This window comes from Heptranchias perlo, chromosome 26 (assembly GCF_035084215.1).
Source record: "Heptranchias perlo isolate sHepPer1 chromosome 26, sHepPer1.hap1, whole genome shotgun sequence".
Lineage (NCBI taxonomy): Eukaryota > Metazoa > Chordata > Chondrichthyes > Hexanchiformes > Hexanchidae > Heptranchias > Heptranchias perlo.
In genome coordinates, this window is record NC_090350.1 from 10,477,215 (window position 1) to 10,504,745 (window position 27,531).

A 27,531-nucleotide genomic window follows, 5' to 3' on the forward strand; every position below is an offset into this window, starting at 1 on the left:
TGACCACTAAATCCCCTTTATTGTGTAATCATCTCTAACTTTGCTTTTTCCTAAGTTGAATTGCATCTAATTTATTACTGTTGCATTCGCAAAGTGTCGCACAAGTGTGAAATGTTTAAAACAATCAAATAAAGCTAGCAGTTCATGATACCTAGAGCTCGGTGTTTAAACATTACAAAAGCTTTCCAATGAAGAAAAGCTTACTACACAGAAATATTCCAGGCAAAGCGCAGGGCAGCTGAATCAGGGCACACATCAGTCTTGACGAGAAGAAGTATTTCTTCCATGTAGCTGTCTGTAACAAATAAAGAAAAATAGTACTATCAAAAAGTGTTATAGTTTTCCTGATTTTCTCCCCTCCTCTTCTGAAGGAACTGATTCATGCTAGATTGTCTCTCCTTGTGTGATCTATCTGCGGGAGTGCCCACAGAGTGGGGGCATCACATCCAAGCTCACTCCTCACTCAATATCCTCATGCCTGCAGGTTCCAGCAGGACTCACTGGATATCAGTCAGGCTGAGGATCTCTGCTGGTATTTTATTCTGCTCCGGACATTAATTGCAGCCCTCAAACTGCAGCCCCTAACAAGCAAAGACTGTGGAGGGAAGCTGGGACCTACTGGTCAATGACTTAGGACCTGGGGAGCTGAGAATCTATTGGGGTAGAAATTGGGCCTCATTACACAATAAGGGCTAATTTCAGGCACCAATGTCCCGCGCCCAAAGGACACCTGAAAGACGGTTAGGCGATTTTTTAGATGTCCCTGGCAGCTCCCTTACATATGTAAATGACAGTATCGCCAAAATTCGATCTCGCAGAGAAGGAGCAGGAGCAGGAGCAAGAGCAAGAACAGGAGCAGGAGCAGGAGCAAGAGCAAGAACAGGAGCAGGAGCAAGAGCAAGAACAGGAGCAAGAGCAAGAGCAGGAGCAGGAACAGGAGCAGGAGCAAGAGCAGGAACAGGAGCAGGAGCAAGAGCAGGAACAGGAGCAGGAGCAAGAGCAAGAACAGGAGCAAGAGCAAGAGCAGGAGCAGGAACAGGAGCAGGAGCAAGAGCAGGAACAGGAGCAGGAGCAGGAACAGGAGCAGGAACAAGAGCAGGAGCAGGAACAGGAGCAAGAGCAGGAGTAGGAACAGGAGCAGGAGCAGGAACAGGAGCAGGAGCAGGAACAGGAGCAGGAACAAGAGCAGGAGCAGGAACAGGAGCAAGAGCAGGAGTAGGAACAGGAGCAAGAGCAGGAACAGGAACAGGAGCAGGAACAGGAACAGGAGCAGGAACAGGAGCGGGAACCGGGCGTGCTCCACTCGGGTTTCTTAAGCGGTCGCTGGGCGACTGCCACCAAAGGGTAAAAGTTTTAAAAAAATACAAAAAAATCATTGCTGTGGAGCGAGGAGGAGCAGGAGTGCTCCCCCAACTAATTGCCCCTTCCACTACTGCCCCCCCTCCCTCACTCCTGTTGTTGCTCCACACTCCATCCTGGGACTGTCTTCAAATGGGCAAGATGCATGTGGAAACGAGACAGTTGCCAGCAGCTCACTCAATTAATATTAATGAGGTCCAAGGCCTAGTTTTGACCTGGGTTCAGGCCTCCTGGTTCGGAAGAGCGTTGTGCCCTCATTGCTGCCTTCATGCTGGAATGTGAACTTCTACACCCCCCCCCCCACCCACCCCACCATCGAGTTAGTGAAGGGAAAATTAGCCAGGGTTCCTGGGCCTGATGGCTGTACACTGTCCCTTGATCGAAGCCCGTGTGTGAGGATTCACTGTACAATTGAGCAGTTGCTAGTGCAGCATTTGATGGTTCACGGATAATGGCCATTTGGACATGGTAGCAAAGGGTTGCTGCCGTTTGTCGACCCTCATATCCCATTGAAGAAGTCCGTACCTTCGTGAGAGGAGGGAGTGAGGGTTGGCGGCAGTGCGGGGGAGACGAGAACCAGAAAGGAACAAAATGCCATGAGACCGCATGGCGAGGAGAGGATCGTACTCAGCTTTCACCCGGTGGGGAGGCTCCACAGTTGAACAGCTTGATGACCACACTGTTTAGGGTCACTTTTTAAGAATGGCAACATGGACAAAGACCAGGAAGACCCTAGCCAACCATTCACCAGCAAGGTGTCAAAGCGTCGCCAGTGTTGCTCACATCCCGAGAATTAGGAACATAAGAAATAGGAGCAGGAGTAGGCTATACGGCCCCTCGAGCCTGCTCCGACATTCAATAAGATCATGGCTGATCTTCAACCTCAACTCCACTTTCCTGCCCGATCCCCATATCCCTTGATTCCCCTTGAGTCCAAAAATCTATCGATCTCAGCCTTGAATCTACTCAACGACTGAGCATCCACAGCCCTCTGGGGTAAAGAATTCCAAATATTCACGACCCTCTGAGTGAAGAAATTCCTCCTCATCTCAGTCTTAAATGGCCGACCCCTTATCCTGAGACTATGCCCCCTAGTTCTAGACTCTCCAGCCAGGGGAAACAGCCTCTCCGCCTCTACCCTGTCAAGCCTCCTCAGAATCTTGTATATTTCAATGAGATCACCTCTCATTCTTCTAAACTCCAGAGAGTATAGGCCCATTCTACTTAATCTCTCCTCATAGGACAACCCTCTCGTCCCAGGATTAAAACCAAGGAAGGGAAAAAATAGGAGGGAATTTTACTTTAACAAAGGAGGCACCTTTTCTTCATCGTCCCTGTACTTTCATTTGTGTCTCCGTATCTCACGTGCCATTCGACAGGTTTCAAACAGGCCACAGCAGCTCACCATCATCACGTCTTCACAGACCGTTCCCTGTACAATGGAGAACGGAAGGGTTTTAGTTGACTCGTCATGTCCAACCATTGCACAGCAGCAATCAACAAAGCAAAGAGAATACTGAACTATATGATCAAAGTGGTAGAGTATTGATCAGAGGTCATGCTCAGACTGTATAGCCCTCTGGTTAACCTACGCTATGTCCAGTTCCGGTCAGTGAGATGAGAGGGAGGCATTCAAACATTGGAGACAGAGAACGTTCAGAGAACAGACACCAGACTGATCTCTAGGGGGGAGTTTTAACTCCCGGGCGGGAGAGCGGCCTAATGAATTGGTGGTGAGGGGGGGGGGGCAGTCATAATTGGCACTTTCCCAACTGTTAGTGCGCTGACCATACCTGATTTTACAGAATCCTCTTGCATAGTGTGGGCAAGCTCTCACCCATACTGTGCTTGGTGATGGGAGTTTGCCACAATGGGGTGTGAAATCACACGTAAGATGCCCCAAAATGAATTCTGGCTAAATTTAAAGGGAACTGGGGTCAGAAATGTTGCTAGCCTTTACAAAGTGCTATATTTTTAATGTTTCTTTCAGCCTTTGTTACCCTTCAGCGTTAGGTAACAAAAATGGCTGGAACAACAACAATATTAACAACTTATAGAGCACCTTTAACATAGGAAAACATTGAAAAGCGCTTGACAGAGGCATAAGGAAAAGAATTGGTGCTGAGCCAAAAGAGGAGATATTTGGGGAGGTCAAAGAGCTGGGTTTAAAGGAGGAGGGGGGGGAGGGGTTTGAGCATGAGAATTTTAAATTTAAGGCATTGGGAGACCTGGAACCTATGTAGGACATCAAAGCCAGGGGCGATGGATGAGTAGGACTCTGGGTGCTGGATAGGATATGGGCAGCAGAGTTTTGAATAAGCTGAAGTGTATGGAAGGTGGAGGATGGAAGGCTGGCCAGGACATCATTGGAATATTGTGGGGGGGAAAAAAAAAATTGGATAAGGCCTGTTTTTGGGCGCGGGTAGCGTGATGTGCTATTATCCCGCGCCCAATGGTCCCTCCGTATTTACGCCTGTGCTAACTCCTATGCCAGGATGGCATCCGGCGCACGTCATGCTGGAAACGTGCGTGCGCATCCGAGACGCCATCTCGGATGTCAGAGAGGCTGTGTAGCGCTAAAACAATAGGCGCTACACGGCTCAATTTAGCGCCCATCAAGTCTGGAGGTAATTCTGAGGGTTTCGGGGGCAGATGAGCAGCAGAGGTGAGTGATTTTACGGAGGTGGAAGTAGGCAGTCATTGTGATGGAAAGGATATGGGGTTGGAAATTAAGTCCTGTGAAATAGGATATTGTGGTTGTGAACAGTTTGGTTCAGCCTGAAACAGTGGCTGGGGAAGGGGATGAAATCAGTGGCGAGGATATGGAGTCTGTGATGGGAGTCAAAGACAATGGTTTTCGTCTTCCCAATGTTTAGCTGGAGGAAATTGTGACTCATGCAAGACTGGATGCCAGACAAGTGATCTGAAAGCACAGAGGTAGTGGAGGGTTTAGAGAGATGATAAAGAAGTGGAGTTGGGTGTCATTAGTGTACACATGGGAGTTGACCTCATGTCTATGGTTGATGTTGCCAAGGGCAGCATGTAGATGAGGAAGAGGAACTGGCAAAGATGGATCCTTGGGGCACACCCAAGGCGATGATATGGGGGCGGGAAGAGAAGCTGTTGGTAGAGATGTTATGGTTATGATTGGAATGGAGAAACTGGAACCAAATGAGGGCAGTTCTACAAACTGGACAATGGGAGATACTGTCGTTAGGGCCGTTTTGGTGCTGTGGGAGGGGCTGAAACCTGATTGGTGGAATTCAAGCAAGGATTTGTGGGAGAAATGGGCATGAATCTGGGAGGTGACAACACACTGGAGGATGTTGGAAAGGAAAGGGAGGTTGAAGATTAACCGAGGGGTTGCAAAGACAGAGTGGTCGAGGGTAGATTTTTTGAGGAGAGGGGACGATTGCAGTTTTGAAAGGGAGGGGGATAGTGCCTGAGGAGAGGAAACCAATTACAATATCAGCTAGCATAGGGAACAGGAAGAAATTGGGTGGGCAGCTATTTAATGGGAATGGGGTTGAGTAAATAGGAGGTGGGTCTCATAAACGAAATGAGGGAATGGAGAAGATGGGAGAAAAACTAGATGGAGATGGAGGTTCAGGGCCAAGGTAGGGGAAGACCTTATGGAGGGTTGGTTTGGAGGGCTAGAAGATGCAGAGGTAGCTGAATCTTGGTGTCAGAGAAGTCCATGAGCTCCCTGCACTTTGAGAGTGGAGGTTGCGGGGGAAAGGATTTAAGGAGGCAGTTGGTGATGGAGAAAAGAAGCCGGGGGTTATCTTTGCTCTCCGGGGTGATTCTGGAGTAATGAGCATTTCTGGCAGAGCAGAAAGAGGCCCGGTAGAGCTTGATGTGGTCCAGCCAGAACTGGTAATAGATGGATAAGCCAATTTTGCACCAGATGCTCTAAAGTCTGTGCCCTATGAACTTGATGGAGTGGATATGGAATCTTTACCGGGGAAATGATCGAGATAGGAGGCAGTGAAGATTTTGCTGGGGACATAAGAACATAGAACATAAGAAATAGGAGCAGGAGTAGGCGATATGGTCCCTCGAGCCTGCTCCGCCATTCAATAAGATCATGGCTGATCTTCGACCTCAACTCCACATTCCCGCCCGATCCCCGTATCCCTTGATTCCCCTAGAGTCCAAAAATCCATCAATCTCAGCCTTGAATATACACAACGAATCAGCATCCACAGCCCTCTGGGGTAAAGAATTCCAAAGATTCACAACTCTCTCAGTGAAGAAATTCCTCCTCATCTCAGTCTTAAATGGCCGACCCCTTCTCCTGCGACTGTGCCCCCTAGTTCTAGACTCACCAGCCGGGGAAACAACCTCTCAGCATCTACCCTGTCAAGCCCCCTCAGAATCTTATATGTTTCAATGAGATCACCTCTCATTCTTCTAAACTCCAGAGAGTATAGGTCCATTCTACTCAATCTCTCCTCATAGGACAACCCTCTCATCCCAGGAATCAATCTAGTGAACCTTTGTTGCACCACCTCTAAGGCAAGTATATCCTTCCTTAGGTAAGGAGACCAAAACTGTACATAGTACTCCACCAAAGGTCTCACCAAAGCACTGTACAACTGTAGAAAGACTTCCTTATTCTTGTACTCCTACCCCCTTGCAATAAAGGCAAACATGCCATTTGCCTTCCTAATTGCTTGCTGTACCTGAATGCTAACGTTTTGTGTTTCTTGAACAAGGACATCCACATCACTCTGAACACCAATATTTAGCAGTTTCTCACCATTTGAAAAATATTCTGTTTTTCTATTCTTCCTCCATGCTAATATATTATCCCCAACCCCATGAGCCCTTACCTTGTGTAACAACCTTTTATGTGGCACCTTATCGAATGCCTTTTGAAAATCCACATATACAACATCCACTGGTTCCCCTTTATCTACCCTGCTAGTTACATCCTCAAAAAACTCAAATAAATTTGTCAAACACGATTTCCCTTTCATAAAACCATGTTGACTCTGCCTAATCATATTATGATTTTCTAAGTGCCCTGTTACCACTTCCTTAATAATGGATTCCAGCATTTTCCCGATGACCGGTGTCAGGCTAACTGGCCTGTAGTTCCCTGTTTTCTCTCTTCCTCCTTTCTTGAATAGTGGGGTTACATTTGCTACCTTCCAATCCGCTGGGACCATTCCAGAATCTAGGGAATTTTGGAAGATCACAACCAATGCATCCACTATCTCTGCAGCCACCTCTTTTAGAACCCTAGGCTGTAAGCCATCAGGTCCAGGGGATTTGTTGGCTTTTAGTCCCATTAGTTTGTCCAGTACTTTTTCTCTAGTGATATTAATTGTTTTAAGTTCCTCATTCTCATTAGACCCTTGGTTCTTCACTATTTCTGGTATGTTTTTGTGCCTTCTACTGTGAAGAGAGATTCAAAATATTTGTTTAACGTCTCTGCCATTTCCTTATTCCTCATTATAATTTCTCCTGTCTCAGCCTCTAAGGGACCCACGTTTACTTTCGCTGCTGTCTTCCTTTTCACATACTTGTAGAAGCTCTCACAACCTGTTTTTATGTTTCTTGCTGGTTTACTTTCATTGTAATGAAAGGTGGAGGTGTTGGTGTGTTTGAGAAAATCAACAGCTGCAGAGGTATTGCGATGATTGGAGCGCCAAAGGCCAGACAGTTGGGAGTTTAAAAGTAGTAAGCCAGTTAGCAGAGAGTTTCTTCCAGGGGTAATGTAGAAGGAAATACGACGCAAAAAGGTTAGGTGGTTATGGATGGTGAAGGATGTAAGGAAGTGTTTGGAGATGGTCTTGAAACTGTGGAAGTAGAGAGGCCACGGGAGGTGGCGAGGTACAATAAGTGTGGAAGTAGGAAAATGACTCAATAGTGTAATACACCAACCCTTTATTTAACAGCTGGTGAAGTGGAAATGATGCAGAGTGAGGTGGCAGCAAGAGGGTTGCTCCACACTCCAGAGCACCCTCCCCATAGTACACAGTACAGTATTGCATCATGCATGAAGGCAACAGAGGAAGTAGTGCTACCAGTCGTGCCAGCCCTATGGGACATGTTAGCTGCAGGTGTCCTTGCAGTAGGCAACCGTGGCTGCAGTATGTACTATCTGCAGGATGCAGTTCAGCAAGGCTTCTTTGGAAGCACCTCCCAAACCCACGGCCTCCACCGCCGAGAAGGTCAAGGACAGCAGGCTCATGGGGACACCATCGCCTCCAAGTTCCCCTCCAAGTCAAACACCATCCCGACTTGGACTTGTATCGCCATTCCTTCATCGTTGCCAGGTTAAAATCCTAGAACTCCCGACCTAGCATCACTGTGGAAGCACCTTCACCACACCGATTGGAGTGGTTCAAGATGAAGGCCCACCACCACCTTCCCAAGGACAACTAGGGATGGGCAATAAATGCCAGCCTTGCCAGCGATGTCCATAGCCCGAGAATGAATAATAAAAAAGGTGGCATTGCATCTAGCTGTCTGCTGTCCCGGAGTCTGTGTAGGTAGTTCTGCACAGTCATTACCAGGCACACGTACCTCTACTTGTGAATGTGCAAGGTGGGGGGAGGGGGGGCTACCACCAGTGCAGGTGGGCACAATCGGCCTCTCGTGCACCCTAAACGGTCTGCCATCCCTCCATTGCATCTTCTCTTCTTCCTCCAAAGAAACCATAAAGGGAGATTCCCATCCCCCCAAACAATGGGAGTGCCAGAACAGCTGGTGCAAAGGCTCCAAACCGACTAAATGGAGATGGGAGAAGAAACCTTTGTCCCAATAGTCCGCGATGGATTCAAACACAGGTTGTGGAGGTGAAAGAACAATGCGTTGACCCACGAGCTAATAAATATCTTAAGTGGCCTTGGTAATGGAAGGATCATAGAGGGGGAAAAGGATTGGGGAAAGGTGACAGTAGATCATCCACCTACCTGGATGTGGTACGAAAGTCGGATATGAGTTCTCAGTGCAGCCATACCTCCAGGTATCATGCCCAAACAGCAATTCTCTCCATAACTACTGGCCAAGTAGCATCCCATACACATTGGGCAGAAGAGACCAAAACAGCCTGTGAAAATGAACATTACTTTTAATGTACTTTATTTTGCTCTCTAGACTCATGCACTATCACACAGTAATATAGCGGTAATGTCATTGAACTAGTAATCTAGAGAATGTGAGTTCAAATCCCACCGTGGCAGTTTGAGGATTTGAATTCAGTTTTAAAAATCTGGAAATTAAAAAAGGTGGTATCAGTAAAAGTGACCTTGAAGCTGTCGTAAAAACCGAATTGATTCACTAATGTCCTTTAGGGAAGGAAACCTGCCGTCCTTACCCGGTCTGGCCGATATGTGACTCCAGTCCCAACACCAACGTAGTTGACTCTTAACTGCCTTTTGAAGTGGCCGAGCAAATTCAGTTGTATTAAAACCACTAGATCTCACGGACTGCAGGGGTTCAAGATGGCAGCTCACCGCCACCTTCTCAGGGCAACTAGGGATGGCCATTAAATGCCGGCCTTGCCAATGATGACCAATTTAGTGAATAAAAAAAATAATTCTAGTGCAACAAGGCCTTTCAAACCTTTGCCAGTGACGCTACACTCTGGTACCAGCCACTGGAAGGTACACCAGATCAGCCAGGGTAATGGTAGCGGTTGTTGGTGGCCAATCATCTCAGCCCCAGGACATTGCTGCAGGAGTTCCTCAAGGTAGTGTCCTAGGCCCAACCATCTTCAGCTGCTTCGTCAATGACCTTCCCTCCATCATAAGGTCAGAAATGGGGATGTTCGCTGATGATTGCACAGTGTTCAGTTCCATTTGCAACCCCTCAGATAATGAAGCAGTCCATGCCCGCATGCAGCAAGACCTGGACAACATCCAGGCTTGGGCTCATAAGTGGCAAGTAACATTTGCGCCAGACAAGTGCCAGGCAATGACCATCTCCAACAAGAGAGGGTCTAACCACCTCCCCTTGACATTTAACGGCATTACCATCACCGAATCCCCCACCATCAACATCCTGGGGGTCACCATTGACCAGAAGCTTAACTGGACCAGCCATATAAATACTGTGGCTACAAGAGCAGGTCAGAGGCTGGGTATTCTGTGGCGAGTGACTCACCTCCTGACTCCACAAAGCCTTTTCACCATCTACAAGGCACAAGTCAGGAGTTTGATGGAATACTCTCCACTTGCCTGGATGAGTGCAGCTCCAACAGCACTCAAGAAGCTCGACACCATCCAGGACAAAGCAGCCTACTTGATTGGCACCCCATCCACCACCCTAAACATTCACTCCCTTCACCACCGGCACGCAGTGGTTGCAGTGTGTACCATCTACAGGATGCACTGCAGCAACTCGCCAAGGCTTCTTCGACAGCACCTCCCAAACCCGCGACCTGTACCACCTAGAAGGACAAGAGCAGCAGGTACATGGGAACAACACCACCTGCACGTTCCCCTCCAAGTCACACACCATCCCGACTTGGAAATATATCGCCGTTCCTTCATCGTCGCTGGGTGGAAATCCTGGAACTCCCTTCCTAACAGCACTGTGGGAGAACCTTCACCACATGGACTGCAGCGGTTCAAGAAGGCGGCTCACCACCACCTTCTCAAGGGCAATTAGGGATGGGCAATAAATGCCGGCCTCGCCAGCGACTTCCACATCCCATGAACAAATAAAAGAAAAATGGGGAATGGCTTCTTTCTAATCTTTGTTCCCCTCGGGAATGCATGGGATGAGCCACATGATCTGATAAAGTGGCTTGCAAGCCATTTTACTGGGTTTGTAAATCAAGTATCACAATATGACACTATATGCCACATTTCAGTTTCCCACTATTTTTATAAATGCTAACTTGAGTAAAATATTTGTAACCAACATTGTAAAACCATGTAGCAGCCTAAAAGTTACAGTGTCTGGTCCTATGAAATCTTTCCACAGCAACAGAACCTGTGTAATGAGAAGGCATAGTGCGGCTAACAGTTTCTTTTTTTATTATTCGTTCATGGGATGTGGACGTCGCTGGCGAGGCCAACATTTATTGCCCATCCCAAATTTCCCTTGAGAAGGTGGTGGTGAGCCGCCTTCTTGAACTGCTGCAGTCCGTGTGGTGAAGGTTCTCCCACAGTGCAGTTAGGAAGGGAGTTCCAGGATTTTGACCCAGCGACGATGAAGGAACGGCGATATATTTCCAAGTTGGGATGGTGTGTGACTTGGAGGGGAACGTGCAGGTGGTGTTGTTCCCATGTGCCTACTGCTCTTGTCCTTCCAGGTGGTAGAGGTCGTGGGTTTGGGAGGTGCAGTCGAAGAAGCCTTGGCGAGTTGCTGCAGTGCATCCTGTGGATGGTGCACACTGCAGCCACGGTGCGCCAGTGGTGAAGGGAGTGAATGTTTAGGGTGGTGGATGGGGTGCCAATCAAATGGGCTGCTTTGTCCTGGATGGTCTCGAGCTTCTTGAATTTTGTTGCAGCTGCGCTCATCCAGGCAAGTGGAGAGTATTCCATCACAGTCCTGACTTGTGCCTTGTAGATGGTGGAAAGGCTTTGGGGAGTCAGGAGGTGAGTCACTCGCTGCAGAATACCCAGCCTCTGACCTGCACTTGTAGCTATACTATTCATGTGGCTGATCCAGTTAAGTTTCTGGTCAATGGTGACCCCCAGGATGTTGATGGTGGGGGATCCGGCGATGGTAATGCCGTTGAATGTCAAGGGGAGGTGGTTAGACTCTTGCTTGTTGGGAGAGCAACAGCCTGACATAGCCATACTCACAGAATCATACCTTTCAGCCAATGTCCCAGACTCTTTCATCACCATCCCTATGTCCTGTCCCACTGGCAGGACAGACCCACCAGAGGTGGCGGTACAGTGATATATAGTCAGGAGGGAGTGGCCCTGGGAGTCCTCAACATTGACTCCGGACCCCATGAAATCTCATGGCATCAGGTCAAACATGGGCAAGGAAACCTCCTGCTGATTACCACCTACCGCCCTCCCTCAGCTGATGAATCAGTCCTCCTCCATGTTGAGCACCACTTGGAGGAAGCACTGAGTGTAGCAAGGGCACAGAATGTACTCTGGGTGGGGGACTTCAATGTCCATCACCAAGAGTGGCTAGTCTGTGGGACAGCTCTCCCAAATGCAACAATTTCAAACCCGCCCCTAACCCGTCCATTTCCGGTTTTCACGGGGGCGGGACGGGGGGTGGGCGACCAACCTGCTCTCAGGAGGCGCGTTGGTCACTAAAATGTTTCAAGGGGACTGCCGGCCTCCATTTTTTCAGGTTTTGTGATTTTAGCCTCTGGGGGCCAGGTATTCCCAGGCCTTCTCTTTCACATCGCGTGACAGGAAGCGAGAAGGCCCGAAATTGGAGGTTAGTGCCTTTATAGCACAGCTTAAAGCCCAAGAGGAACAGGGATGCTTCCTCCAGGCCCAACAAGCCTACTTGCAATGACCCCCCCAACGATCACGACCCTCCCCCACAACGATCGCGACCCCCCTCTAACGATCGTGACCCCAGATCCTGACCCCCACCTCGGTGACTAACCCCCCCCTCCCAGTGACTGACCCCCGATCCCCCTCCCGATGACTGACCCCTGATGACTAACTCCCTCCCCAATGACTAACTCCCTCCCCAATGACTGACCCTCAATGACTGACCCCCGATGACTAACTCCCCTCCCCCCACCGGATGCCCCCCCATCCCCCCCGCAATCCATCCAATCTAAGACTTACCTGAACACTTACCTCTTCCTTGCTCTTCTCCCAACCGACTGGGACCAGCCCATCAATCATCGGGGGTCAGTCACGGGGTGGGGGGGGGGCGGGGTTAGTCACCGAGGGGCGGGGTCAGGATCTGGGGTCACGATCGTTGGAGGGGGGTCGCAATCATTGCGGGGGGGAAGTCGTGATCGTTGGAAGGGGCGTCGGCAGGAAACCGTAAAAAAAATACTCCTTACGTCAAAATCGTTCCCCCCCACTTTCACAGCTCCAGGCTAAAATTACCCTCCTGGAGTATTGTGTTCAATTCTGGGCACCACACTTTAGGATGATGTAATACTGATTCTGTGCAGCTGTTCATTGAGGAGTTTCTCTTCATCATTAGAAGTGAAAGTTTGCAAATAGCTTACTTGTTTTTTTATTGAAAGTGGAGAATGGAGTAATAATGGAAAGATCTAAAAACAAACCTTGGTGTGGTTTCATTTGTCGTCCGTGTCATTGCCGGGAAATTAAGCAACTTCTTGCATTGTCAGCACCAGCCATCCCCAGATCAGATACTATTCAGCACATAATAAGAAGTACAGGAAATGCTCTGCCTCTGCCTTCCTTGTTCCCACCCTCATTATATGCACCCATCATCAACTATTCCGAGTTTACATTACCATTTCCCAACCGAGCAGCTCTTGTTGTAGTTCTAAGTGAGATTGCCAAATTTAACGCTATTTGAAACTGGATTACAGCTGCTTTGTATCGTGAGACCACACCCATTAGGAACTATATTGAGAGTGGCCCCCAATCTCAGTCTAACACAAACAAGGAGACCGAAGAACTCTCCAACACATACCCCAACCATTTCAAAAAATAGTGTGGGCAAAAGTTTCTGCTCATCAAAGTCAGGAAATGGGGAATGGACTCTGGTACAACACTGTTAGATACAGGGCAGGGGGGAACCTTAAGGGAAGTTTGGCTTGGTGGGCTAGGGGAAGGGAGGGAAGCGGCAGAGGCGGCTGAACTGATGGTGTCAATCTTAGTGACAAAGAAGTCCATGAGCTCCTCACACTTGTTGGAGGTAAGGGTGGAGGAGGCAGGCGAGAGGGGTTTCAGAAGACGGTTTGTAGTGGAGAAAAGAAGCCGGGGGTTGTCTTTGCATTCCAGGATGATCCTGGAACAGTGAGCAGTTTAGGCAGAGGAGAGCAGGACCAGATCTGGTGATGAAACCAGATGTCCGCCATAAACATTCAAGTCTGCATCCCTTGGACTTAAGGGAGTGGAGATGAGGGCCGTACCGTGGGAATGACCAGGGTGAGAGAGAGTAATGGTTTTAATGGGGACAAGGGCATCAAAGGTGGAGGTGAGGGTATGATTAAACAAATTGGTAGCTGCAGAAATGTCGTGGTGAATAGAAAGCCAAAGGCTAGACAGTTGGGAATTTGAAAGTGCCGTTGAAAGGGGGAGAGCTTTTTCCAGGGACGTGGGGTTGGGAGGGGGATGGGGAATCATAGAATCATAGAAAATTTACGGCATAGAAGGAGGCCATTCGGCTCATCATGTCCATGCCGGCGAAAATGAGCCTCCCAGCCTAATCCCACTTTCCAGCACTTGGTCCATAGCCCTGTAGGTTACGGCACTTCAAGTGCACATCCCAGTACTTTTTAAATGTGATGAGGGTTTCTGCCTCTACCACCCTTTCAGGCAGTGAGTTCCAGACCCCCACCACCCTCTGGGTGAAAATTTCTTTCCTCAGCTCCCCTCTAATCCTTCTACCAATCACTTTAAATCTATGCCCCCTGATCACTGACCCCTCTGCTAAGGGAAATAGATCCTTCCTAACCACTCTATCGAGGCCCCTCATAATTTTGTACACCTCAATCAAATCACCCCTCAGCCTCCTCTGTTCCAAAGAGAACAATCCCAGCCTATCCAATCTTTCCTCATAGCTAAAATTCTCCAGTCCTGGCAACATCCTCGTAAATCTCCTCTGTACCCTCTCTAGTGGAATCACATCTTTCCTATAATGTGAGTGGATGTGAGTGGGGAGGGATACAAGGAAGTGATCAGAGGTGGCTCTATCCATGATTGACAGGATGGGAGTAGAGAGGCCACGTGAGATGGGGAGGTCGAGGGGGTGGCCATGAATATGGGTAGTGGAGTTTATATGAAGGGAGAGATTAAGGGAGGATTGGAGGCAGTGAACTCAGAGGAGAGAGAGCACGATGAGTTAAGAAGGAGGTTGAAATCACCGAGGATGAGACGTCGCTCAGTGCAGAGGCTGAGGGAGGAAAGCAGTGAAGATATTTCGGTGAGAAACTTGGTGTGATGCTTGGGTGGGTGGTCAAGAATGAGGATTTTAAAGGAGAGGTGAGAGGGGTAGAACAAGGTGAGATTCCTCAAATGAGAGAAGGTGCCAGAAGAGTAGGGGGACAGTCCAAAGTGTGATTTGGTGATAAGGGCCAAACCACCACTGCGGCGATCTGGGTGGAGCAAGTGGTGGAAGGTATAGCTGGGCGGGGAGGCTTCATTATGGTGGAAACCAGGTTTCTGTCAAGGCCATGATGTTGACGCAATCATCCACAAGAAGCTCATGGATGGCAAGGGCCTTGTTCACAAGTGAACGGACATTCTGGAGGGAGTTGCGGAGAGGGGCGGTGATAGCTGATCCACTGTCAGAGTCCACGGGGTCAGCACTGGGAGGGGTGAATGGGATGGGAAGGAGATTGACAAGATTAGCCCCCAGCAGGCACGCTGAGCGAGAAGGTCAGTGAGAGAGTAGGATGGGGCAGTTGGGGTTGCTGCACCTAAGGATGCAGTGACGAGTGCCTCGTTGGGCCCTTCGGAGGATGCCATGAGAGGTACAGAGGGAAGCTAAAGACTTATATAAGAGGGAGTCAAGCCTGGGACGACGGCAGGAAAGTAGGAAAGTTGAGGAGCGGTGAGGGGTTGGAGTAAGGATTTGGGGGTTAAGGTTAGGCGGGAATTCTGTAGATTCCATGTCCCCTTTAGGATTGAATCACACTTTAGATGGATTTTCTTTCTGTTTAATCAAAGTTGTCTTAAAGGGGAAAGAAAGTCTTGGTGCGGTACTCTTTATTCAAAACCTCCACCTTATTTTTTGTTTGGAAATCTGCTATGATTAGAATATGCTTTGACAGTTGGGTACACGACATGTCCAGCTGTGAGGGCATTTCTCTGTAACCTCTTCCAGTCTTACAATCCTCCGAGAAGTCTGCCTTCCTCCAACTCTGGCCTCTTGGGCATCTCCGAATTCCTTCGCTTCACAATTGACTGCTATGCCTTCAGCTGTCTAGGCCTTAAGGTATGGAATTCCCGCCCCAAATCTTTCTGTCTCACCACCTCTCTCTCCTCCTTTAAGACGCTACATAAAACCTGTCTCTTTGACTAAGTGTTTGGTCACTTGTACTAATGTCTCGTTCTTTGGCTCAGTGTCAATTTTTGTCTGATTACACTTCTGTGACGTGCCTTGGGACGTTTTATCGGGTTAAAGACAATATATAAATGCAAGTTGTTGCTGTTGTTGTTCCATAGAGTTAGGGGTTTCTGGCTCTGTGTATAGGCTGAGCTGAATCTGTGGCTACCTATGAATTGCTGGAGTCTCTCTGGGATGCCTTTCGGTCAGTGATGCCATGGGGATCTCCAATGAGATTTAAAAAGTGTCTTTAAAAAACCTCAAAACATATTTTTGCCATTTTTTTCTTTTGAATAGATATTTGGGGCTTAGTTTGAACATAAAGTCCATCCTTGGGACTACCCTTCTCCTTTGGAAAGAATTTCCCTGAACCTTTACTCTCTTCCCTGATTATAAGTTAATTGAAAGGGTGACTCATTATGGTGACTTGAACTCAACTGTCAGTAACCAGAGGACACAGATTTAAGGTAATTGGCAAAAGAGCCAGAGACGAGATGTGGAGAATTTTTTTTACACAGAGAATAGTTATGATCTGGAATGCACTGCCTGAAAGGACGGTGGAGACAGATTCAAAAATAACTTTCAAAAGGGACTTGTATAAATACTTGAAGGGAAAAAATTTTCAGGGCTATGGGAAAGAGCTGGGAAAGGGGAGTGGGATGAATTGGATAGCTCTTTCAAAGAGCTGGCACCGGCATGATGGGCCGAATGGCCTCCTTCTCTGCTGTACCATACTGTGATACTATGATACCATGAATTACATAATGAAGAATTCAATGATGAGTGCACTTACAGATGGGCATATCGTCACAAACATTGCATATTCCTGTGCTCCACTCCCCAGAACCAGGATTCATCACAACCCCAGGCTGCTGAATAACCACAGTGGCCGAGGTCATGTTTGAGATTAGTGGCACAGATACGTCTGGACAGAAGATAAGAGATACAGGTGGGCTGCAAAAACAAACCAAATTATTATGATGAGCAAGCGTGTTGATTCCACAATAAAAAAAGAGGATGTAACCCCACACGTGGCTGAACTCACCACAGACCAGAATATCCCAGGTTTAACCAATTGAACTACGCTGAGGTAAGTGATCTCAGCTAGGACAGCAGTTGGGCCGCTCCAAATCCCCCTGGGCTTGGAAGGGAACTAATCAGCCTTGGTTCCCGCTCCTGATTGCTATCCGCTTGGCTCTCCCGGGCGTATGCACACTTGGCTGCTGTGTGAAGCTAGGGTCAGGCTCGGCTGTGATATTTCAGGCTTGAATACCTCACCAACGCTTACTGTTTGGGCTCACACATGCAACGTGACCGCTTGGGGGAGTTACCAGAGGGCAGCCGGCAACAGTTGTCAGTCATGGCTCAATGGGTAGCACCCTAGCCTCTGAGTCAGAAGGTTGTGGGTTCATAGTCGCACTCCAGAGACTTGAGCCCAAAATCTATGTTGACACTTCATTGTGGTGCTGAGGGAGTGCTACAATATCGGAGGTGCTGTTTTTCAGATGAGACGTTAAACTGAGGCCCTTTCTGCCCTCTCAGGTAGATGTAAAAAATCCATGGCACTATTTCAAAGATGAGCAGGGGAATTCTCTCTAGTGTCCTGGCCAATATTTATCCCTCAACTAACATCACTGAAACAGATTATCTGATCATTATCACATTGCTGTATGTGGGACCTTGGTGTGTGCAAACTGGCTGCTGCGTTTCCTACATTAGAACAATGACTACATTTCACAAGTACTCCATTCGCCTTAAAGTGCTTTGGGATGTCCTGAAGTTGTAAAAGGCGTGAAATAAATACAATTTTTTTTTAATCAGAGGAACTGTATTTTACCAAGAGCCAATGGGGTAATTTTGATTTTGTACGATAGTGTAAAATTGGTGAAAGCGAGTCGGCAGCCCATTTTACATTCCGATCTTTATTTCCAATGCCTTCAGTGGAAATGAAAATCGGGAAAGATGTAAATGAAGGAGAGAGGGAGGGCTACCGATTCGCATTCACCTGTTTTACACGATTGCACAAAGTCAGGATCTGCCCCAGTGCCTTCGGGACAGGAGGGGAGAAGACTTGAAAAAGAAAATTAAAAACGAACAGGCGGGTTTGACAATTATACACAGGTCCTGGTGGGACACCTTCTTGGTCTAATAATACTTGGTGACACAGTGTGGCAAGATTCTCGTTTGAACCAGAGAGTTCTCCCCAACACCCCACATGGTTGGGTCCTGAGCTCACCTGAAGCATCTCTCACCCACATACTGAATGTAAACTCCTGAAGGTGAGGCTTCCCCTCCAGAAGCACATAAAGGCACGATGAGCTCCCAAACTCACCTGGAACATCTGTGGAAACAGCGAGTTGACGACAAATGTTTCCCAAGGTGTCAGCCTTGGCTCAGTTGGTAGCACTCTTACCTGAGTCAGAAGGTTGTGTGTTCAAACCAAACTCCTGAGTCTTGAGCACAGAACCCAGGCTGATACTTGAGTACAATACTTTTATCAATGTTATTCCTCCTTTTCTTTACTATTCATTCATAGGATGTGGGCTTCTTTGTCTATACCTTATCCAGTATTCTTATCCAGCTCTCGGGTCAGATTTCTGTGTCTTTTTCTGGGTCAGCATTTGCTCTTCTATCCGTCATTCCATCCTCTCTTCCTCATAGGTCACCCCTTCTCCACTGCCTGAGCATTCAGTATTCTATGCTCATTTGCATTGTAATAGATAAGGGTTAACTGATTCTACCCCAAACTACAGCTACAGCTTTCCACTCCCTTTCCATCATGTATCTAGCGCAAGTGCAGTATGCATGGTCCCATTGCTGGCCTCCCTACTGATCACATCTCTATTGTATCCTACAACGTTTCCCTAGATGACAACAGTGACTACACTTGCCAGGTCAGGTGCAGCACGGGTTCGATACAGAGTAAAACTCCCTCCACCCTGTCCCATCAAACACTCCCAAAGCAGGTATAGTTAGATAGTGTTTCCTCAGCGGGAGGGTCAAGAACCAGAGGACATAGATTTAAGGTGATTGGCAAAAGAACCAAAGGTGACATGAGGAAAAACTTCTTTACGCAGTGAGTGGTTATGATCTGGAATGCACTGCCCGAGGGGGTGCTGGAGGCAGATTCAATCATGGCCTTCAAAAGGGAACTGGATAAGTACTTGAAAGGAAAAAATTTTCAGGGCTACGGGGATAGGGCGGGGGAGTGGGACTAGCTGGATTGCTCTTGCATAGAGCCGGCGTGGACTCGATGGGCCGAATGACCTCCTTCTGTGCTGTAATCTTTCTAAGATTCTATGATTTGGAGTGTTAAATTGTTTGCTGCTTCATGCTGTGGTTTTGTACCCACGAGGAACTGTGTTGCATAAGATCCCTCACTGTCAGTCCAACGAGATTTAAAATCAGTTCCCAATTGTGCAAAGATTATATATAACCCACTGCACTCTTGCCTTTGAGTCTGTAGTTTCAAGTCTCATTCAGACATATAATCTAGACTGACACTTCAGTGCAGTACTGATGGAGTGCTGCATTGTTAAGAACATAAGAACACAAAAAATAGGAGCAGGAGCAGGCCACGTGGCCCCTCGAGTCTGCGCCGCCATTCAATAAGAGCATGGCTGATCTTCGACCTCAACTCCACTTTCCTGCCCGATCCCCATATCCCTATGAGGTTGGAGGTACCGTCCTTCAATGAGTCCTTAAACTTTTAGCCCTGCCTCACTCTTCTGATGGTTCAGATGAATGCTAAAATACTATTTGAAGAAGAGCAGGGAGTCCTCCCGGTCCTGATCAACATTCTTCCCTCAGTCAACACTTCCAAAAACATCGGTTAACTGTTAAGTTATTTCATTATTGCTTGTGATACCTTGTTGTGGGCAAAATGGCTGTCACGTTCACTAACGTAACAATGGACTGTATGTCAAAGTAAACACTTCAAAGGCTAGAATTCCATGGATAGATGGAGAAATAAAAGCAAAAATTGGGCCTGAAAAGAAATATATGATAAATACATAAAGGATAATAGAGAATAAAACTATAAGAAACATAAAAAGTTTAGAAGGGAAGCAAAAAGGATTTTTAAGATAAGAGGGATCATTAAAGAGGATTGGTGGGAAACATAAAGGGAAATAGCAAAGGCTTTTAGAAGTACATAAGAAGTAAAAAGATAATTAGAGAAGGGATGGGACCATTTAGAGATGAAGATGCCATCTTGCACTGAGATAACGGTGGCGATGGTTAGTAAGGATATTGCATCAGTTTTTATAGAGCAAGGCGAGAGATGGACAGTAGAATTACTGAGGAGGATGGGAAAGAGTCATCACTGGAGATAAATATTCAAAAGGGAAACTGTATTAAAAATGTTAATAGGAATAAAAGTAGAAAAGTTGCGAGGCCCAGATGGTTTGCATCACTGAAGGAAGTTAGGGAGGAGATAGCGGAGGCATTAACAGAATTTTCCAAATATCTAAAGACAAATTGACACTTGGGGGGGTTAAATTCGATAACCCCCGAATCCGGGCACGGAGGTCGCGGTGCGCGATTAACCCTCGCCCGGCGGTTCCGACGTAGGCAGCACCTAAGATTCGTGCTGCCGGCTCATTTCCATGATTTCCACGTGCAGCCAGCTGCTGAGTAGGGCCGATATGGGGCGTGGCCAGCACCAGTTAAAGGCCGCCTGCACCTCTTAAAGGGGAGGTGCACTGTCAGTGCAAGCAGCGGAGGACGATAAGTGGAATGACTGGACGGCAGGGGATCGTGCACCAAGGTTCTCTGACGACGCACTGGAGGCCTTGGTGGAGGGAGTGGATGGACGGAGAGCCATCCTGTACCCGCAGGGGGGGGCAGGAGACCCTCCAGACACCAGCTGCGGAGGCATTGGGAGGAAGTGGTCCTGGAGGTGAATGCCAGGAGCATTGCATCACGCACGTGGATGCAGTGCAGGATAAAGTTCAATGATTTGACACGGGTGGTCAAGGTGAGTGAATGCAAGTGTCAAGTGGCACATCCTACGAACTGCAGCACTGCTCCATAGACGACACCCCCCCTCACCCACCCACCCACCATCAAATGCTGTCCATCTGTATGCAACGCTGCACTTCAAATGCTACATCTCACCCTCACTTAGTACCACTCTTGCAATCCACACACTCACCACTCACAGATCACACACACTGGCAGCTATGCAGCCATGACAGGCACATCACCCAGATATCTTGCAGGACATTCACTGACACACTTCCCTCTGTCTTGCAGCCGGAAGCCGGAAAGATCTGATGAAATACAGGCCGCCTAGAGGTCCTCACCTCCGTAGAGGAGACCGTACTACGGATCATTGGGTGAGCCATTGCTGCGGCCGTGGCCACTGGCAGTGCTGGAGCTATCGATGATGGGTCGCTGCATACCTAATCCTCCTTCTTGCTTCCTACGTCTCCCGCATCCCACAATCCTTTCTGGGGCTATATGTGCACAAATCATTGAAAGTGACTGGGCAGGTTGAGAAAGCGGTTAAAAAAGCATATGGAATATTGGGCTTTATAAATAGAGATGTAGAGTACAAAAGCAAGGAAGTCATGATGAACCTTTATAAAACACTGGATCGACCACAACTGGAGTATTGTGTCCAGTTCTGGGCACCGCACTTTAGGAAAGATGCGAAGGCCTTAGAGAGGGTGTAGAAGAGATTTACTAGAATGATCCCAGGGATGAGGGACATTAGATATGTGGATAGACTGGAGAAGCTAGGGTTGTTCTCCTTGGAACAGAGAAGGCTGAAAGGAGATTTGATCGAGGTATTTAAAATCATGAAGGGTCTAGACAGAGTAGATAGAGAGAAACTGTTCCAAATGGCAGAAGGGTCAAGAACCAGAGGACATAGTTTTAAGGCGATTGGCAAAAGAACCAAAGGTGACATGAGGAAAAACTTTTCATACAGTGAGTGGTTTGGATCTGGAATGCACTGCCCGAGGGGGTGATGGAGGCAGATTCAATCATGGCCTTCAAAAGAGAACTGGATAAGTACTTGAAAGGTACGAGGATAGGGCAAGGGAGCGGGACTAGCTGGATTGCACTTGGATAGAGCTGGCACGGACCCGATGGGCCAAATGGCCTTCTTCTGTGCTGTAACCTTTCTATGATTCTATGATTCTATGATTAGGAAGAATTTCTTTACTTAGACAGATAAATGCTTGGAATAATCTGCCAGGTGAGATGGTAGAGGCAAAAACATTAGGGACATATAGGATACTATAATAGGAGTGTTAGTGTACTAGAGGGAGGAGAAGCTTCAGTGAGAAAGCTAGGGTATCAGAGGGAAGTGTTTGATAGGAGAGTTAGGGTCATAGAGGGAGGAGTTTGATAGGAGAGTTAGGGTCATAGAGGGAGGAGTTTGATAACAGAGTTAGGGTCATAGAGGGAGGGGTTTGATAGGAGAGTTAGGGTCATAGAAGGAAGAGTTTGATAAAAGAGTTAGGGTCCTAGAGGGAAGAGTTTGATAGGAGAGTTAGGGTCCTAGAGGGGAGAGTTTGATAAAAGAGTTAGGGTCATAGAGGGAAGAGTTTGATAAAAGAGTTAGGGTCCTAGAGGGAAGAGTTTGATAGGAGAGTTAGGGTCATAGAAGGAAGAGTTTGATAAAAGAGTTAGGGTCCTAGAGGGAAGAGTTTGATAGGAGAGTTAGGGTCCTAGAGGGGAGAGTTTGATAAAAGAGTTAGGGTCATAGAGGGAAGAGTTTGATAAAAGAGTTAGGGTCCTAGAGGGAAGAGTTTGATAGGAGAGTTAGGGTCCTAGAGGGAAGAGTTTGATAAAAGATGTGGAGATGCCGGTGATGGACTGGGGTTGACAATTGTAAACAATTTTACAACACCAAGTTATAGTCCAGCAATTTTATTTTAAATTCACAAGCTTTCGGAGGTTACCTCCTTCCTCAGGTGAACGATGTGGAATCATTTCCACATCGTTCACCTGAGGAAGGAGGTAACCTCCGAAAGCTTGTGAATTTAAAATAAAATTGCTGGACTATAACTTGGTGTTGTAAAATTGTTTACATTTCATAAAAGAGTTAGGGTCCTAGAGGGGCATGCTTCAGTGGGAGAGCTGCAGGACAAGCTTCAAAGGGCCGAATGTCCTTTACTCATTCTTGATTTTTATCATATTCTTATGCTGTGTTGGTAGGTGCGCAGAGGAGAAAATGAGAAAGATTCTAACACCACTATCAAGGAAATAGCTAGACCTACCCTATGAGGTTGGGGGGAGGGGGGCCGTCACCATGGTACCATGAGCTTGAAAGCAAAAGAACAAATAAGTATAGAAACCAACATGCAGTTTGATAACAGAAAAAGAGAAGTTGTGGGGAAACGCTAAAAATAGTCAATGGCTCATTCTCATTTATAAACGAAACACAGGACACCTGCAAGAAAAGGAACAAAGAAGTGCTCATTTGATAGAGGGAAGCAGCTAAAACATGAGGTAAATTGTAAACACACTGCGGTAAGAGTCAAATGCAAATTGCAAGTAAGGTAGAAGGGAGGGTGAGTTTTTAATCTAACTCAATGTACATCAAGCTCTCATACCCACATTCCACATCCTCCCACTCAGTCCCCTTTTCCCTGAAACTCAAGGGAGGTGCAGAAACAAAACAGATACAAATGAAGCAACAACTTGTCCAATCCAAATATCACCCCCTCTCAAATAAAACAGCTTAACGTCAGGAGCCCAGGCAAGGGGAAGAGAAAGAAACTCTCTCACCATAATAAGATGATGGAACTAAGATAAAGAATCCCAACAAAGGAGATAAAAACCCACAGAATATGAGCGACTTTCACAATGTTCTGAGACATTTGCAGTGTGAATCACATTCAAACAGCGTTTACATTATCACATAACACAGACTCATAGAGTCATAGAGTCATAGAGTCATAGAGTTATACAGCACGGATAGAGGCCCTTCGGCCCATCGTGTCCGCGCCGGCCATCAGCCCTGTCTACTCTAATCCCATATTCCAGCATTTGGTCCGTAGCCTTGTATGCTATGGCATTTCAAGTGCTCATCCAAATGCTTCTTGAATGTTGTGAGGGTTCCTGCCTCCACAACCCTTTCAGGCAGTGAGTTCCAGACTCCAACCACCCTCTGGGTGAAAAAGTTCTTTCTCAAATCCCCTCTAAACCTCCCGCCTTTTACCTTGAATCTATGTCCCCTTGTTATAGAACCCTCAACGAAGGGAAAAAGCTCCTTAGTATCCATCCTATCTGCGCCCCTCATAATTTTGTACACCTCAATCATGTCCCCCCTCAGCCTCCTCTGCTCCAAGGAAAACAAACCCAATCTTCCCAGTCTCTCTTCATAGCTGAAGCGCTCCAGCCCTGGTAACATCCTGGTGAATCTCCTCTGCACCCTCTCTAAAGCGATCACATCCTTCCTGTAGTGTGGCGACCAGAACTGCACACAGTACTCCAGCTGTGGCCTAACCAGTGTTTTATACAGCTCCATCATAACCTCCTTGCTCTTATATTCTATGCCTCGGCTAATAAAGGCAAGTATCCCATATGCCTTCTTTACCACCTTATCTACCTGTTCCGCCGCCTTCAGGGATCTGTGAACTTGCACACCAAGATCCCTCTGACCCTCTGTCTTGCCTAGGGTCCTCCCATTCATTGTGTATTCCCTTGCCTTGTTAGTCCCTCCAAAGTGCATCACCTCGCACTTTTCCGGGTTAAATTCCATTTGCCACTGTTCCGTCCATCTGACCAACCCATCTATATCGTCCTGCAGACTGAGGCTATCCTCCTCGCTATTTACCACCCTACCAATCTTTGTATCATCAGCGAACTTACTGATCATACCTTTTACATTCATATCCAAGTCATTAATGTAGACCACAAACAGCAAGGGACCCAGCACCGATCCCTGTGGTACCCCACTGGCCACAGGCTTCCAGTCACAAAAACAACCTTCGACCATCACCCTCTGCCTTCTGCCACTAAGCCAGTTTTGTATCCAAAGTGCCAAGGCACCCTGGATTCCATGGGCTCGTACCTTCTTGACCAGTCTCCTGTGGGGGACTTTATCGAAGGCCTTACTGAAATCCATGTATACCACATCCACTGTGTTACCCTCATCCACACGCCTAGTCACCCCCTCAAAAAATTCAATCAAATTAGTCAGACATGATCTTCCCTTGACAAAGCCATGTTGACTATCCCTGATTAATCCTTGCTTCTCCAAGTGGAGACTAATTTTGTCCTTCAGAATTTTTTCCAATAATTTTCCTACCACTGATGTTAGGCTCACTGGCCTGTAGTTCCCCGGTTTTTCCCTACTCCCCTTCTTGAATAATGGTATTACATTAGCGGTTCTCCAGTCCTCTGGCACATCCCCTGTGGCCAGAGAGGTTCTGAATATATGTGTCAGAGCCCCCGCAATCTCCTCCTTTGCCTCACACAGTAGCCTGGGATACATTTCGTCCGGGCCTGGGGATTTATCCATTTTTAGGCCTGCTAAAACCACCAATACCTCCTCCCGCTCGATGTTAATACGTTCGAGTATATCACAGTCCCCCTGCCGTATTTCTATGTCTACATCGTCCTTCTCCATAGTGAAAACAGATGCAAAAAATTCATTTAGAACCCCTCCTACATCTGCCGGCTCCACACACAGATTGCCATTTTTGTCCCTAATGGGCCCTATTTTTTCCCTAGTCATCCTCTTACCCTTAATATACTTATAAAACATCTTCGGATTTTCCTTTATTTTGCTCGCCAGTGTTATTTCATGGCCCCTCCTTGATCTCCTAATTTCTTTTTTAAGTATCCCCCTGCACTTTTTGTACTCCTCTCGGGCTTCCTCCGTCTTTAGCCTTTTGTATCTGCCAAAAGCCCTCCTTTTTTTCCTAATCCATTCTCGTATATCCCCTGACATCCAAGGTTCCCTGGAGTTCTTGGAACCACCCTTGACCTTTACGGGAACATGTTGCCATTGTATGGTCTCAATCTCCCTTCTGAAAGACTCCCATTGCTCCGATGCGGATTTTCCTACAAGCAGCTGATCCCAGTCCATTTTGGCCAGATCCTGCCTTATCCTATTAAAATCGGCCTTCCCCCAATTTAGAACCTTTATTTCCGGCCCCTCCCTGTCGTTTTCCATGACCACCTTAAATCGCTAGAACAATACAAATCAGAGTGTACAATAAGCTACATATAGGGCCCAAGGATCATAATGTAGCACATGGCCATGGTTATAAAGAGTAGACAAAATATGTTGGAAAGTTGTGATACGGCGATGCCAAGTTTGAGTTTTAAAAGCCTGTATATTGTAAGAGGAAGGTAAGACTGAGGGAGGGAAGCGAACAAATCAATTAGAGTAAGAGACAGTGAGATGAGTCCTGATAGTGAGATGAATCTTGAATGGGGAATGCAGGGAGGAGGAACAGCACATAGGATAACTTATTTGCAGCTTAGGAGCAACAAGAGAGGAGAACCCGGAAGACCATCATAGTATTGATAAAATTGAGAAAGGTGGGAGGGGTTTTGATCGAGAGAAAGACTAGTGGAGATGAAAACCCTGGAATCATTTAAGAACCAATTGGATGATAGAACGGGAGGACTCTAGGGCCTTTCTGGACAGTTGAGTTAAGAATGGCCTACATCATCCTCATTACCTCATAGTCTTGTGAAAATGCAGGCGCATAATTGTGATGAATATCCAGTGATTCAACAAGGTGACAAACCACAGCAAGTAAAATCACTACCATTTTTTAATAAACTGACAACACTTTAGCTAACCATGAAATCTGAATGAATTAGATTTCAAATGAGAAAGTCAACATTACATAGAATTACATAGAATTTTTCAGCGCAGAAACAGGCCATTCGGCCCGACTGGTCTATGCCGGTGTACATACTGCACATAAGACTCCTCTCACTCTACTTCATCTGATCCTATCAGCATGTCCTTCTATTCCTTTCTCCCTCATGTACTTATCCAGCTTCCCCTGAAACACATCGATGTTATTCACCTCAACTACCCCATGTGGTGGTGAGTTCCACATTCTAACCACTCTCTGGGTAAAGAAGTTTCTCCTGAATTCCAAATTGGATTTATTAGTGACTATCTTATATTTATGACCCCTGATTTTGGATTCTCCACAAGTGAAAACATCTTCTTAACATCTACCCTATAAAGCCCCTTCATAATGTTAAAGACCTCTATCGGGTCACCTTTCAGCCTTCTCTTTTCATTGTGGCTGTGAGATTGGATCTCTGACACGGTGAGTTCCGCAAGCACCAAATGGGAAAGGACACTGGAGACATTAAGGTGCGCGTTTATAGAGACCCAGCTGCAGGCCGTGCCTGTCTCTCCTTTCCGAGCAGAGCAGTGAAAACCAATAAGGAGGAAAAGGAAATAATAGCTTAAATTTTTTTGAAAGGACAACTGGTGAATTGATGCTGAGTGAATTGATATTGGCTGGAACAGCATTTGGGGCATTGGAACACCAGAATTGGCCTCAGTGCCCCTAGACTCGGGAGGGGAAGTCAGCCAGAATCCCTGTTACAGATCACTATTCCAGTGCTCCCGGCTGGAAAGTCTGACCAGTGCGAATGTCATGTGAGGACAAGACCAGGCTTGGCTGTGAAGCCTCCACGGTTAAATTGCCTACTCACATATGATGAATTTCCACTGGACTGGAGGGTTGTTGGTACCTTTGGAACTTTATTCCAACATAAGCAACATCCCTCAGGACAGGAGGGGTGAAAACTGAGGGGTAATAAATTAAACAGCAACCTTAGATGTCACTGTTTCGAGGGTTTACAAACAGTGCGCTAGAAGTGAACCAACTCACAAGTTCTTTAAGTGCAAAACAAAGTTAATCTAAGCAAATAAATAAATCAAGGGAGAGAGAAGAGTCACGCGCTTCTTTCATTAGATGTAATGACTTACCCTCTGCAGCTGCCGATAGTTCTGTTAGTGCAAACTTTTTGATGAGACTGTTTCAAGTAGGGAAAGGAGGAAGTGAGAATGTGCAGAGGTGTGGTAGA

At 47.0% G+C, this 27,531-nt stretch overlaps 1 protein-coding gene across 1 annotated transcript; it reads right to left on the reverse strand.

The window, feature by feature from the left end:
* LOC137342500 (PLAC8-like protein 1) lies at window positions 1-27,531 on the reverse strand. Its single transcript, XM_068006405.1, has 5 exons — window positions 27,434-27,531; window positions 16,295-16,455; window positions 8,286-8,422; window positions 2,678-2,791; window positions 1-295 (listed from the first exon to the last, which is right to left on the reverse strand). Exons 2-4 carry the CDS (start codon window positions 16,398-16,400, stop codon window positions 2,702-2,704), a joined length of 333 nt encoding a protein of 110 aa, XP_067862506.1. The 5' UTR covers window positions 16,401-16,455; window positions 27,434-27,531; the 3' UTR covers window positions 1-295; window positions 2,678-2,701.